Here is an 18,546-nt window from a genome sequence, read left to right on the forward strand (position 1 = left end):
TTGTTAGACATTGCTGCTGCTGCTGGTGCTAAGTCGCTTCAGTCGTGTCTGACTCTGTGCTACCCCACAGACGGCAGCCCACCAGGCTCCTCCGTCCCTGGGATTCTCCAGGCAAGAACACTGGAGTGGGTTGCCATTTCCTTCTCCAATGCATGAAAGGAAAAGGGAAAATGACATGACTCTCAGCAACCCCATGGACTGCAGCCTACTAGACTCCTCCATCCATGGGATTTTCCAGGCAAGAGGGTTAGACATCATAAGGGTATAAAGCAGCAGGAAATGAACATCTGAAGGAAAGCAAAGAATCCTAACCTCTCGCACTCAAGTAGAAGTGGCCCAACTCTGCTTCCTCTAGTGGATTTAATCTCCCCTTATATCTGATAGCTTTCTATAACAAAAGATAAGTACTAAATATCGAAAACAAATATGCCTACAAATTACAAGATAAAGGTAAAGTGAGAGGAGTCAAGCCAACATTTAGGATTATATGAAAGGAACAGAATTCCTACAAAGTTCCTAAAGCTTAAATGCAAGGTAAAAACCATCACTGATAACAATATAAAAACTGAGCCAAAGATGTGGCTGGGGCCGGAGCAGAGCCTAAAAAAGAAAAAGAACACATGTAACCTCTGGGTGGAAAATTAACATGAACTTAAAACTTGAGGGGAAAAAAATAGCTGAGGTCCACTTGTGTTTTCCTATTTCTGAATCAGTTTGTAAATCTGATGTTGCAGATTTGGCACCATGTGGTTCAGCCCAAGGAATGATTACTGGGCAAACCTACTTGAAAAATGAGTATGCACCACCCACTTGCCAAAATCACCCGCTGCTGCCTGCTTCTGTCCAGGTCTCCACAGTACTCACGTGGTTGAGGAACTTGCTGTCCCGTGTGGCCCAGCCGATCTGCATGACGCCAGAGGTGACCACGGTAACTTCATAGTACCATACCCCAGCGTCCACACAAAAGGTGCAACGCACACTTTCGAAAGAAGAAGCATCGCAGCGAGCCTGGCAAAATCAAAGGGCATGGCAGCCCACCATCAATGCCTGAAGACCACCAGAGATAACAGACTGCTCAGAAGGTGGAATCTATCCTTTCTCATTACAGCTCCTGCTGGACTACTGTCTCCTTCTCTGTGCATCCCCAGTGACAAAATATACAAAACTGAAGGAAGGATGGTATTTTACAGTTTAGTTTCCATGGAGTTCCAGATTGAAAGGACTGGAAGACCTCAAAGTAAGAATTAGTGAAGGCTATTGGCTTCATTTTTAATTACTTACAGAGTTTTGCTCTCATAGTAGAATCTTTTACAAATGCATAAACACTGCCTTAACCTGTACTTGTTAGGGAGGGAGATGAGGGAGAGGATATTGAAGGGTATAAGATGGAGTACCTAAAAATAAGCTAAAGCAGAAAACTACATAAAGCATTTGGTAAGATGTAAGATCAAAGGGCTGTCTGCAGCCATTCTTCAAACAGCTCTTTAATCTTGACATGTCTAGTGCCTAAAGCAGCTGTATATAAGCGGCTCTTTCATTAACCTTCACCCCCCCTCCCCCCATCAGCAACATTTCCAACATGCAGGGAGAAGGTAAAGTGCTAGATTGAATATAACTGGTTATACAGGGATTAAAAAAGAAAGGGCCTCTTTTAAAAATACTAGTCTTTGTACCTTTAACTGCATAAAATAGAAGAGATTAAAGTCAGACATTTAAACAAGTCAATAAACATTATAGCACTTACTATATGTATAGGATCATGTGAGATAGGAAAGAGTATATAATATCTCAGATACTCTCTCTTCTACCACTTCTACCTCTAACCACTCTCTGAGTATGTAGTAAACTTCCATCTATTTTGCAAGGATTGCTTTTGTTCAGAATCAGGGCATGAAAATGAAAACAAGATTTTCTCCCTAGAATGGTCCATCTATGGAAACTTTACCTCCAAGCCATGAGGCGAGATCTTCAGGTACTCGCTGACATCGTTGCTATTCAGCATGGCCTTAATGCTATTCAAGTCCACTTTCTCATAGGTCAGCTGCCTACCCTCTTTTAAAACTGCAAAAGAAGAAGTGGGCACATTTCTAAGGCAGGCTATTGTGGAAAAACTGTTGTCATCGCTGGCTGTCACTCTTGTTAATAAGTGGAGGTGCTCAAAAATGGCAGAATCAGTAGACATAACCTTAGCTTTGGGCCTGCATAGCCGTATGAAGATTAATTAGGCAAATTAGTAAAGGCAGCATAGGTAGGTTTATATTTCTGTTCCTTATTGTCATTTTTTTGCATGCAGCAAAATCCAAATGGTACTTTTTCAGAATTATTCTTTAACTGGCACTACACAGGCTGTGCACTGAGCAATTCCCCACAATGTTGCAGTAGGAGCAGGGGGACTGTGCTAACTATGGGGCAGGGGAAGTGAGGACAGAGCAGCAGTCTAGTTTTAGTTCTTGCAGCCCTTGGAGGAGAAAAAGAATAGTTGGGAGCAACTCTTAAGGTATAGATATGATTTGAGTTTTGAAGAGCAATGCTGGGATAGGGAAAAGAGTAAAGAGAGGGAATTCCAAGTTGAGAGGAACAGGCCCAGAGATAGAAGTGACTGGGAACTGCTTGTAAGACAGTGAAAAGAGTCTGTGTTGGGAAGAGCTGGATTACACAATAGTATCTGATTGGTGGCCTGGATGTAGCAGGAAACAGGAGACCAATAACAATGTCTGAATAGGAGAGCACTGCAATTAGAAGCATTCCTTCCATCTAATTGTCTGAAGAGTCCCTAGGATTCATTACCGCTAGAATACAGCCAACCTACCAGTAGAGGACTTTATGTGGAAAAACTCACACTGTCACAAATGAAGACGAGTGATCCTATTTAAGAAGTGGATTTGGAAATGAAAACAGGCATTTTAATACAGGACAACTCCTACTTACAGAGATTGTCTAAACTCCACTGGGCACAGAAACCAACTTGACGTTTCAGATAATCAGGATCATCAGTCCAGGACTCCAATGTGACAAGCCGGTCACTAATACTGGATTCAGAAATAGTCAATTTATTTTCACCTGTTTGGGAAGACATAAACCTTAAATTAACCACGGAAGAGTAGGAGGATTTGCTGGGCAGATTGATGGAGGGAAGGAATACAGAGAGACGATTAGAGAATTTTGAAACTATACTAACGACAAAGCCCAAGAGCTCTATTTTCTAGAAGGTAGCAATATCATCACTAAATTTTCTAGCTATAAAAAGTGGCTAATCACGGTCACCAATTTTGATTCTTTAGTGAGAAAACAAACTGTTGCCTTTGTCACCGTACTATAGACCTTGAGATGTTTATCTAGACAAATCAGAATGTATGCATGTTATTTATATAGCTGCACGACTTGCAGAAGCTTAGTTCCTCAACCAGAGACTGAACTTAGGGCCACAGCAGTGAAAGCCTAGTATCCTAACTACTAGGCCACCAAGGAACTCCCCAGAATGTGGGCATATCTGATGGGGTTCAAAGGCGTCAGCTCATCCAGTAACTAAGAAAAATTAACATTTTTAACAGGCAATATAGATCATTAGTCCAAGAAGTCACTATACCTACTTGTCTGTGCAAACTTTTCCAGTGCGATAAGTGCAAAAAGCATGACTGTGGGGTGGGACTGTAATTTCTGAAAGACAACAAAAGATAAATATATACATACATATATATATATATCATTGCCCTTCTGGGGTGACAATTTCCTCTTCTTACCCATTGTGTGCTAGACTTTTGTTTTGGAGCAGTCATAAAAGTTTTACTCATTCAAGTCCTTGATTATCCACTTGCTACTATTGTTAGTAACTGACCATGATGGTCTCCTAAAATCTTATTTTCTTGTTCATTTACAGATATGGAAACATCAAAAGTATCTTGTTAAATGAACTATTTTACTTAGTAACATTTATATTTGTTAAATGAAAACTTTGTTAAATGAAATCATGCTGATTCTTACATTCATTTAAGCAAGCCAAACAGAAGCTTAGAAGTGTAGCTAAAAATGGCTTTTTTATTCAGAACCCTAAAAGGAATCATTCATCACTACCAGGTTCCAAAATTATAAATAATGAAATTAACAACTCATGGCTTCATTTTCAATCTGTTCTCAGAACCATTCATCACTACCAGGTTCCAAAATTATAAATAATGAAATTAACAACTCATGGCTTCATTTTCAATCTGTTCTCTGAAAGGAAGTCTACAAATACTGATTGTAGGTGGGCGAGAGCAACAAGTGAGCTCTTTCAGTTACAAGCTCTTTCAGCAACAAGCAAGCTCTTTCCGTTACACTTAAGTTCACATCACATGTGTTCACATTTGAAGAAAGGTCTATCTGCTTAATATCACATCTGCTCCCAGCCATCCCTCCCTAGTTATGTTGCTGCTGCTGCTGCTGCTAAGTCACTTCAGTCATGTCTGACTCTGTGCGACCCCATAGACGGCAGCCCACCAGGCTCCCCCGTCCCTGGGATTCTCCAGGCAAGAACACTGGAGTGGGTTGCCATTTCCTTCTCCAATGCATTAAAGTGAAAAGTGAAAGTGAAGTCGTCCAGTCGTGTCTAACTCTTAGTGACCCCATGGACTGCAGCCCACCAGGCTCCTCCGTCCATGGGATTTTCCAGGCAAGAGTACTGGAGTGGGGTGCTATTGCCTTCTCTGCCCTAGTTATGTTAGGAGCCTGCAAGAGAGCTCCAGAACATCACCTGGTTTCCATTCACTCTTCTGGTGCCCAACTGGGTTCTGCAAAGCTCTTCCCTGTTACAAGCCTGTTTAGCACTCTACTTCTTGCCATAACCATCCTCAATCCCTCTGTCTGGCTTTTCAGACCCTGAGCCCTCCCTACCTGGCTACTCAGTCTATATCCTCCTGTCTCTGAATACTGTCTTCTGATCAGACAATTCTCTGTAATATGCTGGGAACACAGCCATTTCTGGCTCTGGGCTTCTGCCAGTGATTTGCCTTTAGCCAAGAATCCCATTTTTAAAAAAACTTTATTTAAAAAAAATTTTTGGCTGCGTCATGTGGCAGGCAGGATCTTAGTTCCCTGACCAGCGATCAAACCTGTGCCCTCTGCGTTGAGAGGGCACAGTCTTAACTACTAAACTGCCCGGGAAGTCCCGAAGCCCATTTTTCCTCTCCTGTGTGCATAATTAAATTCTCACCCTATGCTGTGACCCAGGTGAAGCTTTACCTTTATCAGGAAGTCTAGCTCCCACAATTCCCAGTCCCCATCACCCATACCTTCCACCTCCCAGTCACTTCTCAGAATTCCTGGCACTTGGTCTGAAGGAAGGGGTTTTGCCCTTGATCATATCCCACCACAAAGTAGAGGCTAATTATCTTGTCTGAGTAGTTTTGTTCCCTGAACTAATCAGGAAACTTCTTGAGGGAGAAGGACTGTTAGACTACTTCTGTATTTCTACAGTGCTTACTTAGCATAGTGTTAAATGCTTTAATTACATATTATCTAGGTACTGAAAATATTTTTCAGATTTTGAAAAAGGCCAATGAATAGCAGTCCTGCAAAAAATGACTCTAAAAAATACAGACCAGACAAGCCTAGTCCAACAGTGCAAGAGATCTGACAGCATAGCCTTGGCAAACCACAAGCTTCACAGACCATATACCAAACAACAATAATTTCAAGAGCAGTAAGGGAGCATGCATTGGAGAAGGAAATGGCAACCCACTCCAGTGTTCTTGCCTGGAGAATCCCAAGGACAGGGGAGCCTGGTGGGCTGCCATCTATGGGGTCGCACAGAGTTGGACACGACTGAAGTGACTTAGCAGCAGCAGCAGTAGGGAGCAGGGAGGGATGGAGGAACAGAGAGATTTATATACACTGGGAAACTGACCTCACAGTTTCCTGGCTTGGAATGCTGTGTAATTTTGTTTCTATTGTGGAGGTTCCTACTACCATTTGGCAGACTCTAAGGATGCATACAAAAAAGCCAATCATAGCACCTATCTTATGACTAAATTTAAAACCAGACCGACTCAGCTGTTTTTGCTTGTAATAAATTCCTATCCTACCCTTACTTTTTTTTTTTTTTTTAACATAGGAGGGAATAGATAAACACTCAGGAAACACCTGCAAATAAAATTTATAGCTGATTCCATTCTCTGTGCCATTGGCCAAGCTGGCAATGTTAGACAAATGCACAGTTCTAGATGACTAAGAATAACTAGCTTTGCTGTCTCACTTACCAGACACTGTAGCAAATATTCCAGTATTCCTGGGCTAAGTAAACCAATACTTGCAGGACCTAGACAAATGCAACAATCACTGGATATAATTAAATGTGTCATATTATTTGAATTGGTAACTAAGACCAACAAAATCATAGAACTCTTTCATCTAGTTAAAATTTATAAACTGTGTATATATGTATATATTAGATTCAATATCATATGAGCTTAGCCTTTTCTGTTATTTTTAATTTTTAAAGCAAATAAGCAGTTTTTTTTTAATCTTGGTATATGCTTTATTCTCAAAATTGATAAGATTCTAAAATTTATAAACAAATGCAAATGGCTACATATATAACAACCAAGACAAATTTGGAAAAAAAGAAAGCAAAGTTGAAGAATTCATGTTACTACTCATCTGTATCTTGGAGTATGTATAATTATGGCTGATTTTTGTTGCTGTATGACAGAAACCAACAAAACATTGTAAAAATTAAAAAAAAAATTTTTAATTAAAAAATAAAGATCCTGCGCCTGTACTCAGCAAGGTGTAATTAAAAAAGAAACTTATCAGTAGAGGTCCATTATCAGAAGAGACTTTGGGGAGAGACATTTTTACCAAAAAAAAAAAAATAAATAAATAAAAGAAAGAAAAGTATTTCTTGTATTAATAGGAAAACTCTTTGTTTTAAATTTCCATCTTCCCCTTAATGTCAAACAACTTAAGGTTTTCCTTGCGGGAGCTTCCCAGAGTTACCTGCTAGTTTCTCTGCCAAGCAGCCTAGGACTGCAGATGTGTTCCTGTGTTTGGCAGGATGACCTGAGTCCTGGCAAGCTACTTCTCCATTTAGGTTGAGAATTTCAGTCAATTTTTGGAGTGCATCCTAAAAACAAAACATACAAGTGGATCTGATAAATATATGACTTAGGCTTTTTATCCCCAAGGTAATTCTTTGACACAAAAGTAATAACCAGGTGTTAAATTAACTCAGAATTACCATGCAAACATGATAAAATATACCCAAAGGATACCATTATTGATGGGAAATATTATTTGATAAATCTGAAAGTTTTCTTATATGAATTTCTAGATAACATTTCACTCAAAATGTACCAGTTGTATCAAATATATCCTATATACTCTTGGGTCATTAAACAGACTAAATCCACCCAAATGCCAATATGATTGATAACAATAGGGCCTAGTGATATTGAAATAGAAAGTTCCTTAAAAAATATTTTTTTTTTATCAATCAAGAACAAATATCACCAGAATTTTTAAGGCAAATTGTAATAGAAACCTCCTATAAGACTAAGCAAAGGTCAATTCATCAGTGACAAGATCAAAGACTTTTTCCCTTTGTCCATGTTTTTCCATGTTGGGCCTAAATATGTGGGGCTTAGACAAATGAAAAATGCCAGAATCCAAAATTTTTAAGAAAGGATTCCATAGACCATATGGAATAAGGCATTGAAAATTTGATACTTTTGTTCTAACTTGGAATAATCAAAATTATGCCAATATACCAATATTAAAACTCAAAAGTGCTTTTGGTATAATAGTTTTTTTCTCTTAATAGAAAATATTTAAAGAAAGTTTTGCCATGAGGAAATTGTTTTAGAGAGAGAATCAGCTTAGCAATTGAACATTCCCTTCAAATTTCAAAGAATTCCATTATAGATACCTGGGTTGGACCCATACACTCTTACAGAAAAACCCAAATGAACTTTTTGGCCAAGCCAATATAAATGCTCCCATTTTTGACATTTTAAAAATTTTAAACTAAAGTTTTTGAGTAAACTACTTATAGATAGAGGATGTAACAATTCATGGGTAATAAAAAACATGTTTATACAATGAAATTAATATTAAATAAAACAGACTCAAAATACTATATATAAAGAGGAAATGCATTATACCAAATGTTCTTTGTGGTCATTCATCCTGTGTTTAAGCACAGATGTCAGTTTCATAAAAGATAATTATTAACTTACTTTAGTGGGCAATGGACATTCATCTAGTAATAATGTTATAACAGCTGGTCCCAGTGGATCTTCCAATGGAATAACTCTAATTAAAGACTGGACAACGTCTAACCATCCTTCATCTAAGAGCAAATCAAGAAGATTATATGATAAAGTCGCTATTTTTAAACTGTGAAAATATATAACTTATAACACAAGATGACTTCACATTAAAATAGAACCATTCTTGGAGAATAGAAACATCCTATAGCTTTTAAGCAGCTAGTATCTGGCATGGACATGGTCATCAATTGCTGGTTATCATGGTAGAAACAAAAATCCTAATTTACAGGAATCTGGTGATTTAGGGGTATCTTTATTTGAAGAAAATTCAAGCTATGTTTCTGGGTTCTCAAATTATGATTAAAAGTTTCCAGCCTTTATTTATGACACAGGAGTTAACTGAGAAAATTAAGTATCTAAAACAGTTGGCTCTATTTTCTGAATGACATTTAGAAAATTGAGGAACAAAAAATCATCTTCCTCATTCTAGAAGAGTTATAGTCAAAGATCTGTCAGTGCCAAAATAATTTTAATAATTCCAGTGAGATAAAACCATTACTAAAAGATGCAGTATATATTCAGAATACAATACAGTGCTTTTAATTATTGCCCTTGTGCAGGAAAATTTCCATAGACTAAGGGCTTTTTTCCTCATCATGTATGTTAAGTATTTTTGAAGTATTTTTTTTTAAGTGGCTACATTTCTTCATGATCATTAATTAATCAATTAGGAATACTTTTTAAAAACTTAAAAAATACCTGTTTCTGCCATTTCGTGCAATGTAATCATTGAATAGGGAGGTTCCTGATCACTGAAAAATAAACATTCAAGACATCAAACTTGAAGAAATAAGAAATGACAATTTCAAATAGAAGTTCAAACTGGAAGTATGGGGGGTAGAAAGAGAAAGAAAGGAACACGAATGAATGTAGAGAAAGATGGAGGAGACAACCAGAGCTATAATCTTTAAGGACAAATGCACACCACATGTACTTATTTCCAAGGTCACTGTCCATGACAGCCCACAAACATGAACAAAATGGGCAGAAAAGCACATGAAAGGACCACCGTGTGGCCTGAAGTCAAAGCACAGGACTAACACTGAGAGCCAGAGCCCACTTTCAGTTTTACCTCTAACAGCCCAATGCCAATAGAGACAAGGCAAGGAGACCAACATCATCTTCCTCATACATACCTCAAGAAGTGTCAGGAAGGCAAATGCAATCCCAAATGAGGACTTACAGAAGCAAGGGCCTACATAACATCTTCGTTTTTAGGTGGTGTTCTGGTAAATATCACTATATGCTTAAACTTCATAAAATGAGGTTAGAAGGAAAAGAAACCAAACTTAATTAGTCATTGCTCTAAAATGGCATTTTCCTCTTAATTCAGTGGATTTTCAAACTGTAATCTCAGGAATTCAAAGAGATGCTTTAGGGGAAATTTAAAAATGAAGGAAATCTATTCCACCAAACTGATCATCTAATTATTTAAAGAATATACTCACTGCTTATATTCACAGAGCCATATATTGTGGCTCTCTGTTTCACTGTGAAAAAAGAAAAAAAAACAACTATTGTCTTCAATCATTTAATCCTCAGAATAACCTTGCAATATGGGAATTACTCAGTTCATGTCAGGTACTCATTAGGTGCCAGTGTTGGATGCATCCTATTCCTTTTCAAAACAAGGGAAAATTCTTATTTAAAAAAATTGTATTAAATGATATAACTAACTAATACAAACACTGCTCTGGGGCAATCTGGCAATAATGAAATTAAGTATGCATATATTCACCAGTGCTAGAGAAATAATTACACAGGTACATATGAGGCTATTTGCTGCAATGCTATTTGTACGAACAAAAATTCAGAAGTAGTAACCTAAGTGACTGTCACCACATTATTGGGTAACAAAATATAGTGCTTTTGAGCATACAACAGAATACTCCGTAGCAGTCTCAAACACAATGTTGAGAGGAACTAAAACCAAAGAGATTTCTCTAATCGTTAAGTAAATTTTAAAAATCATATACAAAACAATATATATAAGCTTCCTACACAGACATAAACATATGTCAGGCAGATTAGAACATACCTTAAATTCAGAAGAATGGTTACCCACTGATATTTGGATGTGGGAGGTAAAAAGGGACAATGTGATTAGGGAAGGGCAAAATAATAAAAATGACAAGGTCAGTGACCAGTAAGGAATATGAGTACCTGAATTCTATACAGACACACTTAAAGGACACGCACATCCCTACCCTCAAACAAATAATATAAAGACCTCCCTAGTGGTCCAGTGGTTAAGAATCCACCTTGCAGTGCAGGGGCTGTGGGTTTGATTCCCAGTTGGGGAACTAAGATCCCACATGTCACCGGGCAACTAAGCCCGTGGGCCGAAACAACTAAGACCCAATGCAGCCAAACAAATAAAACATAAATGCTATATATATAAAAAGATGACGACAAAAATTCTTTGTGGAACAGAAACAGAGCAGGAACTTGTGGCGGGAGGCAAATGCTAAAACCATAAGATCACTAAGCTCTGGGCCAGGAACTAGACAGAGGTCACCAGGAGCTTTACACCTGCAAGGCAGGTAAGGGGGACCAAAGCCCCACTGTTGCAAAGGATGGAGCAGATTTATCAAATCAAGTGGGAACAGCATTCCCCTCTCAGTGAAAGGAGTTGAAAAGCTCTAAATAGTAGCCTGAGCTGCAGCTGACATAAAGTTGCAAGTCTCCAGTGACAGAAAAAGGCAGAGAAAGCCAGGCAGCAGGGCCTGGGCTTCCTAGAGTGGGGTGGGGCCTCAGAACCACCACTTTTAGGCTCAGTTGTAGCCTGAAGGCCCCTGGGCCCCAGATGGAGACAACAAAAGTGACAGAGAGAAAGGGAAAAAAAGAGAGAACACGCACACACACACACACAGAAAAAACTTCCATAGAGAGGAGCCTGCAAATTAAAATTCCAAAGTCATGAGAATAAGTAACATTAATACCATCAGCGATCTGAGAATATAATACTAAGAAAAAAAAGCAAAAGAGTTGAACTTCAGAATGATTTTTAAATTAAGTATATATTTCAAGTGTATTTCCTATAGCAACGCTCTCACTATGCCATTAGGAACCATGCTGTCCTCTCAAATCAAGGTCATTCTCTTGTAAGTAACAAGAGGAGAACAATAAATATTAAGATCATTTTATAAATGTGATATCTGCATACATCCTTTTACACATATTCTTACTAAGCCCATCTGTCTTGTCTTCTATGTTTTAATAGCCTTATAAACTTTGTAGGTTAGCAAATTCTTTTCTCTATAGCAGTTTCTCAAAAAAAAAGCTCTGTAACTATGTTTACAGACTCTCTGAACCTGATTTTGCCATTATGTTCTCCAACATGTCCCTTTATAGTTGTTCTGCACCTGCCAAATTTTTCCATTTTCAGAAGAGTTTTCACTGTAATTCAGTAAAAACAGGTTTAAGGTAAAAGTTACCCTATTATTCAAGTGTACACTACTTGCCTCGTAAGTCCACTTATAATGTGTAATACTGTTCTGAAGCTTAGAAATAAAGCTCCTGCTTTGCCCCTACACTCTCTTAACCACCCTATAAAAAATATGTGGAAGTCTATTCTGTACCTGTTTTCCCAATGGGCTTAAATAAGACTGCTGTGGTTTACTTCCTTATTTGGGAAGGACAATTTTTCATTACAATTTCACAGCATGCTTTAAATGTCACCATGAAGAAACTTTACATAACAGTTTCTAGACCTGTGCTTGAATTTAGGGGATGTATGTGGCATAGATTTATATTAAATATATTTCCTATAAACATATTAAAATGATATTAAATTCAGATACCAGAACTACTTCAAAGGCAGGTTTTAATAACTTAGGAAGGCCTTTCTGAGATGGTTACAGAGCATATATGTAAGAATATTTCCTAGCATGCTCTATAGCAGAAAGAAAATGTGCAAAATAAATTTATTTCTATGAGGACAAAAAAAACCCTCAAAATAATATGCACAGGTATATCTTGGTTTATGCTATTATTTTTCAGGAACTAAACAAAACTGTTTTCTCATAAACGTGATTATCAATATTTAGATACTTAAATATACTGGCAGACCCTGAAGCAAAAAGAACCCAGACAGAACTTAAAAAAAAAATCTATCCTCTATTGAGGACATGTTCTGTACAAGGCACCATTTGTATCTGTGCTCAGCCACGTCCTCTTTTTGAACCATGGATTGCAGCCCACCAGGCTCCTCTGTCCATGGAATTCTCCAGCCAAGAATACTGGAGTGGGTTGCCATTTCCTTCTCCAGGGGATCTCCCTGACACAGGGATAGAACCTGAGTCTCTTGTGTCTCCTGTATAGGCAGGTGGATTCTTTACCACTAGCGTCACCTTACTAGATGATTTATATATATTTTCTCATGATAATCCTTGTCAGAAAGGTATTATTTTCTTTTCATAGATGAGGAACCTGAGGCTTAAAGAAGTGATTTGCTCAGTGTCATGTAGCTAGTCAAGGGGCTGGGCCAGAATCTGAACCTTTGTTCACTACAGTTCTAAAACTTACTGCTACTTTCTGTGCTATACGGTTGAGTTAAAGTACTTCTTTCAACTTGAACAATGCCCTTTAATCTCAGTTATTCAACCTGGGATTTTGCACTTAGACAAAGCAGGGGAAGAAACAAAACAGGGTACAGGTGTGTCCTGCCATTTCTTTCAATTTCCGTTTCCCAAATGGATCTAGGAGGGGCATCTAAGGGATATACTGGTAAAAGAGGGAGAAGGATAGAAACTCTCCTTGACCTACGTCCTTCCATTGCCAACAGAAGTTGTATGCAGCTACATTCTTGGTACAGTGGGGTCGCAAAGAATCGGACACGACTGAGCAACTGAACTGAATGTTCTTGGTAAAACAACTTATCTTGAATCTCCAGTTAGTACAGCAGATAGCCAAGCAAGATAAGAGTGAGTCTTCACAAAACCATTTCCTCTTGTAGGTTTCAACACAAACTCCATATTGACTACATTCCCCAATAGAGATCAAAGCTTTCATCAGTGTATTCTGCTACAGAAATGTTTAGACATTTCCAGACTGGAGTAGATATTAGCAAGTAAAATGATCAAACCTTATAATTTACTCTCATGAGAAATGAAATAGTCTCCCCCTATGAGTAATGAGGCTTGGCAGATATATCTTAATGCACTGAAGGAGTCCAAGAGTTATGATTCCTGGCATAAGGCTTTTCATTAGATAGGAGGTGACCGTGAGCCAGATACTTACTTATCTACAAGAGTCCGTATGACTGCCAGTGTGTCCAGCACTAGCCCGTCTACATTTTGTTTTTTTCTCCTTGGCTCATGAGGTCCTCGGCCTCTCCTTGGTGGCCGAACAGGGTCCCGGGGCTGGCTCCTCATGTCAGCGGTGGGTACTGCGCTGTTATCGGCCTGTTGCTGCTGGGTGTCAACACTGTCTTCTGCTCCACTGTCGTCTCGGCAGATACAGGAATTGCCCATGGTCGCAGTGGCACTTCTAGTCCCCAGGAAGCGGGCTATGTGCTCCTCAAGAGTCAACAGCAGACCCTGGCCAAGGCTTCTGCTTGCTAAGAACACGGCCCAGCCAAAGACAATCATTTAGATAGTTTTCAGTTTTCCAAGTACTGTTTTCATAATCTGGAGTTGAGGAACTTGCATCCTATTTGTTTTTAACAACTGAATGCTGAAGAAAGTTGCAGAGTTGATCTCCAACATTATCAATTATAAGGAATCCTGGTCATCCAGTGGCAGTTCTAAAAGAGAAAAGGAAAATGAGTCAAAGGTTTCTTGGCTACTCAATTACTCAAACTTTCCTAGTTTGATTTTATAGATATTAGGACTACAGTGAAGAATCATCTTTGGTTATTTTTATAGGCTTCTGATGCAAAGAGATGTCTTTATGTAAGAATTAACCAGTGATTTCTTTTTATCATTACAGTATAAAGTTGGTTGCTAAACCACATCCTTGTAAACTACAGGCGTTACAATAGATTTTTTTTTAATGTATTTTTCTATCCATATAGAAATACATTAGAAGAATGTATGCAATTGCTTTAAGGGCTCCTTTTGTGGATTAAAAAAAAAAAACAACACTATTTTTTGAGTGTATGAGAAAATTTAATATATTTCAAATAAAATATCTAATTATAAATGTCTGTTGTTTAAAAAAAGTTATGATACAATGTGATAGCACCCACTTGATAACAAGAATAATACAAGGATAGTGTTCCGTTTAAATGACCAAACTGCATAGATTTCCCATTTGGAGGACACTTGAGAATTCACAGAGATAACACAAGTAGTTACAAAGTTTTTCCTTTATGAAAGCAAGACTTTGTTTGGGGAAGGTCAATATATATCACAAGGTTACATTTTTCACAATGATAAGCTTGCTGCACATGTCTGCTGCAAGGTTAAGAATAGGGAAGCACCAATGACTCGATGGACGTTGAGTCTGAGTGAACTCCAGGAGTTGGTGATGGACAGGGAGGCCTGGCGTGCTGCGATTCATGGGGTCGCAAAAAGTCGGACACGACTGAGCGACTGAACTGAACTGAATGATCTTTGTCTGAAAATACTAAGCACCAGGCTACCAGGCACCAGGTCAGCACTGGGAGAATAAAGAACAAGATACAGTCCCCACCCTCCAGAAATTTGTGGATGGCCATTCTCATCCCACACAGCATGTTTATCATTAAAAAAAAAAAAGCCTAATGATAGAGTCAGCCCTTCATTAAGTTGAGAAAATCTGGTTAGGTGTAAAAGGAAGTAAAGATTTGGAAGCAGGAGACTTAACACAGTAGCAAAGGATGAAAACAAAATCATGTGGAGACTTGAAGACCAGGACCTGTAAGGACACTAACAGACACATAAGGATTAGAGACTGGTATGGAGTCTCTATGCAACATTTGCTATTTACAAATAAATCCTATCTTGAGCAATGGCTTAGGGATAGATATAAATATTAATAAAATAACTTGGTGGGATTAGAAGCAAGAGAAAACTTGTTTCTGTTATTTTGGACAGATTTGCAGCAAATTCTTTCAAATATTTGCCCAGTTTAATTACTACTCATAAGAAAAAAAGGAAGGATTTTTATCTCCATAAAAATTCTTTATATATATAATACTTAATCTAATGTAATATGTAGAGAGAGGGGGAGGGGCAGGGGAGGGGAAGAAGGGGAGAGGAGAGGCAATGATAGACATTATCTCCCTCCAGAGTACCAAGAAATAAAAATTCTTTATATATATAATACTTAATCTAATATAATATGTAGAGAGAGGGGGAGGGGCAGGGGAGGGGAAGAAGGGGAGAGGAGAAGCAATGGATAGACATTATCTCCCTCCAGAGTACCAAGATAGCAACAGCTGAGCCAAGTATAAGACCACAGATATTCTTGGTTCTTCCAAAAGAGTCAGGCCATCTTCAAAATTTGGAGATTGTACTGTAAAGCATGTGACTGAAGCATAGGTAGGAGAGTGATGCATGGATTCAGCTGAAAATAACCTTTTAAAAGAACACAGTGAGACTTCCCTGATAGTCTAGCAGTTAGGATTCTGTGCTTTCACTGCTGTGGCCCAGGTTCAATCCCTAGTCAGGGAATAGATCCTACAAGGCGTGCGGCGTGACCAAACATAAATAAATAGATAAAAGAGAACACACTCTAAACCAGCAAAGAGTGCAAGTAATACCATACCATTCCCATCACTGTAAGGATGGGAGTGATTGTGAGGAAAGCAGTGGATTAAAAAGACATTTGTAGACATGGAAAACCAGTGGGAAAGTATGAGTCATGATACACATGTGATGTGATGAATTAACTATCCAAGTCGAGGGAATGAGATTCCTATCACAATCACAAGATTCCTCCCCATATTTGAAAATTCCAAAAGGATAAAAAATTTTAATTTAAAAATAAATATATAAGGAAAATAAGTTTGTTGGATCTCAAATTCTTAAACTTTATTCCATCCAAATTATTTTTGCTAAGCCTTATTTAAACTGAATGTAGAATAATTCATGCACATTTCTATTTAGTACATTTCAAAGCAAATGGAAGAAATGGGTATGGGTATTTCTAAAAATCTGACTAATTTGGAAGAATTATATGTGATTTTTTTTTTTTTTCCCTATTCCTAAATTGAACTGAAGTATAGTTCAGGTCAATTTCTTCCAAGAGAGTCATTTTCTTTAAATGCCCTAGAAAATGATGTCAGCTACAAAATTTGTTAAGGGAAGGAAATGTAAAAAAAAAACAAAAGATTATATTTTCAATATTTTAAAACCAAAGACTTTCTTTTTTTAAGAACTAGCTATAAAGACCAGGTGCAAAGAAGTTACTTAGGTGGGAGAAGCCATGAGGCATTTCAAAGGAAAGACTATGAAACAAACAAGGAAAAAAAAATAAGAGCTGTTATCTTCAAATTTTTTAGCCATGATCTTTAAATGAGCATACAGAGTGCTCTTGAAGGTTAAAGCCAAAAGCAGGGCAATTAAGTGAACATAGTGTATGATCTTTCAGGTTTATTCAGGACTAAAACATGGATAGCTTTTCATCTGGAAAAGCATCACTCACGACACTTCTCAGAAACTAAACTGTGAATACTTTAGGCAAAGGACTGAGTGGTGAAGCTAAACAATTACACTTTATACAGCCCTGTTTTATCTCATTCCAAAAAGCATTATGTGGTTCACTTTCTACAGATCATTGTTTTAAGACAGTAACATTCAGCCTACCATCTCATACAGGACACCAGAGGCCACCTACAGTACAGGGCACAGGCTTTGCAGTCAGTCTGGGCGAAGGTCCCAGCCCTGTAATATTTACAGCTATGCATTCTAATTACGCTGACTATTGACACACTTCAAAACATGGAAGATAGTAACAGTTCTTACACCTCACAGTAGTTCTGTGAGGACTACTTGGAATAGTACCTGTAAAACATGGCATGGTGCCCAACTCTTAAAAGGTTCCCCACATGCAAGATGTTTTTATCAAATGCGTACACAGCTAATCAGAAGTAACCAAATAATCTGGGAGTTGGGGGCTAGGAATAAGACCTGTCTTAATTATGAGGACTAAGATAACTAGCAAACTTACCTTTTATGGAACTCATCTACACTGCACTGAAACGATGTTTACTTATCTGTATATTTTGGGGAAAAAACCTTGGAAAAGAATGTAGCTTAACAATCAACCCCAAAGGTGACGGGCATTAAAATCACTTAGGTGTCTCTTAAAATACCAAGTCCTGGTTCTACTCCAAATGGGCAGCATCTGAATTTCTAGGATGTGTTTTTCTTAAAGGCTCCTCAGATGATTCTGATGGTGGCCATGTCTGGAAATCACTGTGCTATGGAACCTAACACAAAAACTGGGACTGTACGCAGGACCTCCTGCCTGAGTGAAAGGACAAACTGGGAACACTAAAGAGTGATTCTTCTGGGGTCTAAAAAGTGAATCTCCTTTTCCAGAGAAATGAACTGAGGCTATCTTTGAATATACTCTTTTGGAGAAGTCAGTCAAAAACCCACCAGAATACAGTTACATCTAGTACGGATGATGTACAGTACACGTCAACACAATGGAGGAAGCAGTCCCCTGTATTTCCCACCACAGCCCCCTATGAAGCATCATACTGAACCACGATGGTACGCTGCTTATGGGTAATGTTATTCAAGGCCTGACAGACGTCATGGGATGGAAAATGAGTAAGACTAGAGATTATGTAAAGGCAACACACAGATGACACCACCCTTATGGCAGAAACTGAAGAGGAACTAAAAAGCCTCTTGATGAAGGTGAAAGTGGAGAGTGAAAAAGTTGGCTTAAAGCTCAACATTCAGAAAACGAAGATCATGGCATCCGGTCCCATCACTTCATGGGAAATAGATGTGGAAACAGTGGAAACAGTGTCAGACTTTATTTTTCTGGGCTCCAAAATCACTGCAGATGGTGACTGCAGCCATGAAATTAAAAGACGCTTGCTCTTTGGAAGGAAAGTTATGACCAACCTAGATAGCATATTCAAAAGCAGAGACATTACTTTGCCAACAAAGGTTCGTCTAGTCAAGGCTATGTTTTTTCCTGTGGTCATGTATGGATGTGAGAGTTGGACTGTGAAGAAAGCTGAGTGCCGAAGAATTGATGCTTTTGAACTGTGGTGTTAGAGAAGAGTCTTGAGAGTCCCTTGGACTGCAAGGAGATCCAACCAGTCCATTCTAAAGGAGATCAGCCCTGGGATTTC

General features: G+C 38.4%; 1 protein-coding gene across 1 annotated transcript in view; it reads right to left on the bottom strand.

Annotated features, from left to right (window-relative positions):
- Positions 1–18,546, bottom strand: part of RSPRY1 (ring finger and SPRY domain containing 1) — a 37,901-nt gene that overhangs the window by 11,869 nt on the left and 7,486 nt on the right. Inside the window, exons 2-10 of the mRNA XM_010861896.1 lie at positions 13,545–14,049; positions 9,003–9,055; positions 8,211–8,323; positions 6,973–7,099; positions 6,234–6,292; positions 3,591–3,657; positions 2,929–3,060; positions 1,946–2,061; positions 865–1,008 (exon numbers count right to left, since the gene is read on the bottom strand). Of these exons, the coding sequence (XP_010860198.1) occupies positions 865–1,008; positions 1,946–2,061; positions 2,929–3,060; positions 3,591–3,657; positions 6,234–6,292; positions 6,973–7,099; positions 8,211–8,323; positions 9,003–9,055; positions 13,545–13,894 (1,161 nt within the window). The 5' untranslated portion in view covers positions 13,895–14,049. The remainder of the gene's footprint in view (positions 1–864; positions 1,009–1,945; positions 2,062–2,928; positions 3,061–3,590; positions 3,658–6,233; positions 6,293–6,972; positions 7,100–8,210; positions 8,324–9,002; positions 9,056–13,544; positions 14,050–18,546) is intronic.

The sequence above is a fragment of the Bison bison genome, unplaced genomic scaffold (genome assembly GCF_000754665.1).
Source record: "Bison bison bison isolate TAMUID 2011002044 unplaced genomic scaffold, Bison_UMD1.0 scf7180017864473, whole genome shotgun sequence".
Lineage (NCBI taxonomy): Eukaryota > Metazoa > Chordata > Mammalia > Artiodactyla > Bovidae > Bison > Bison bison.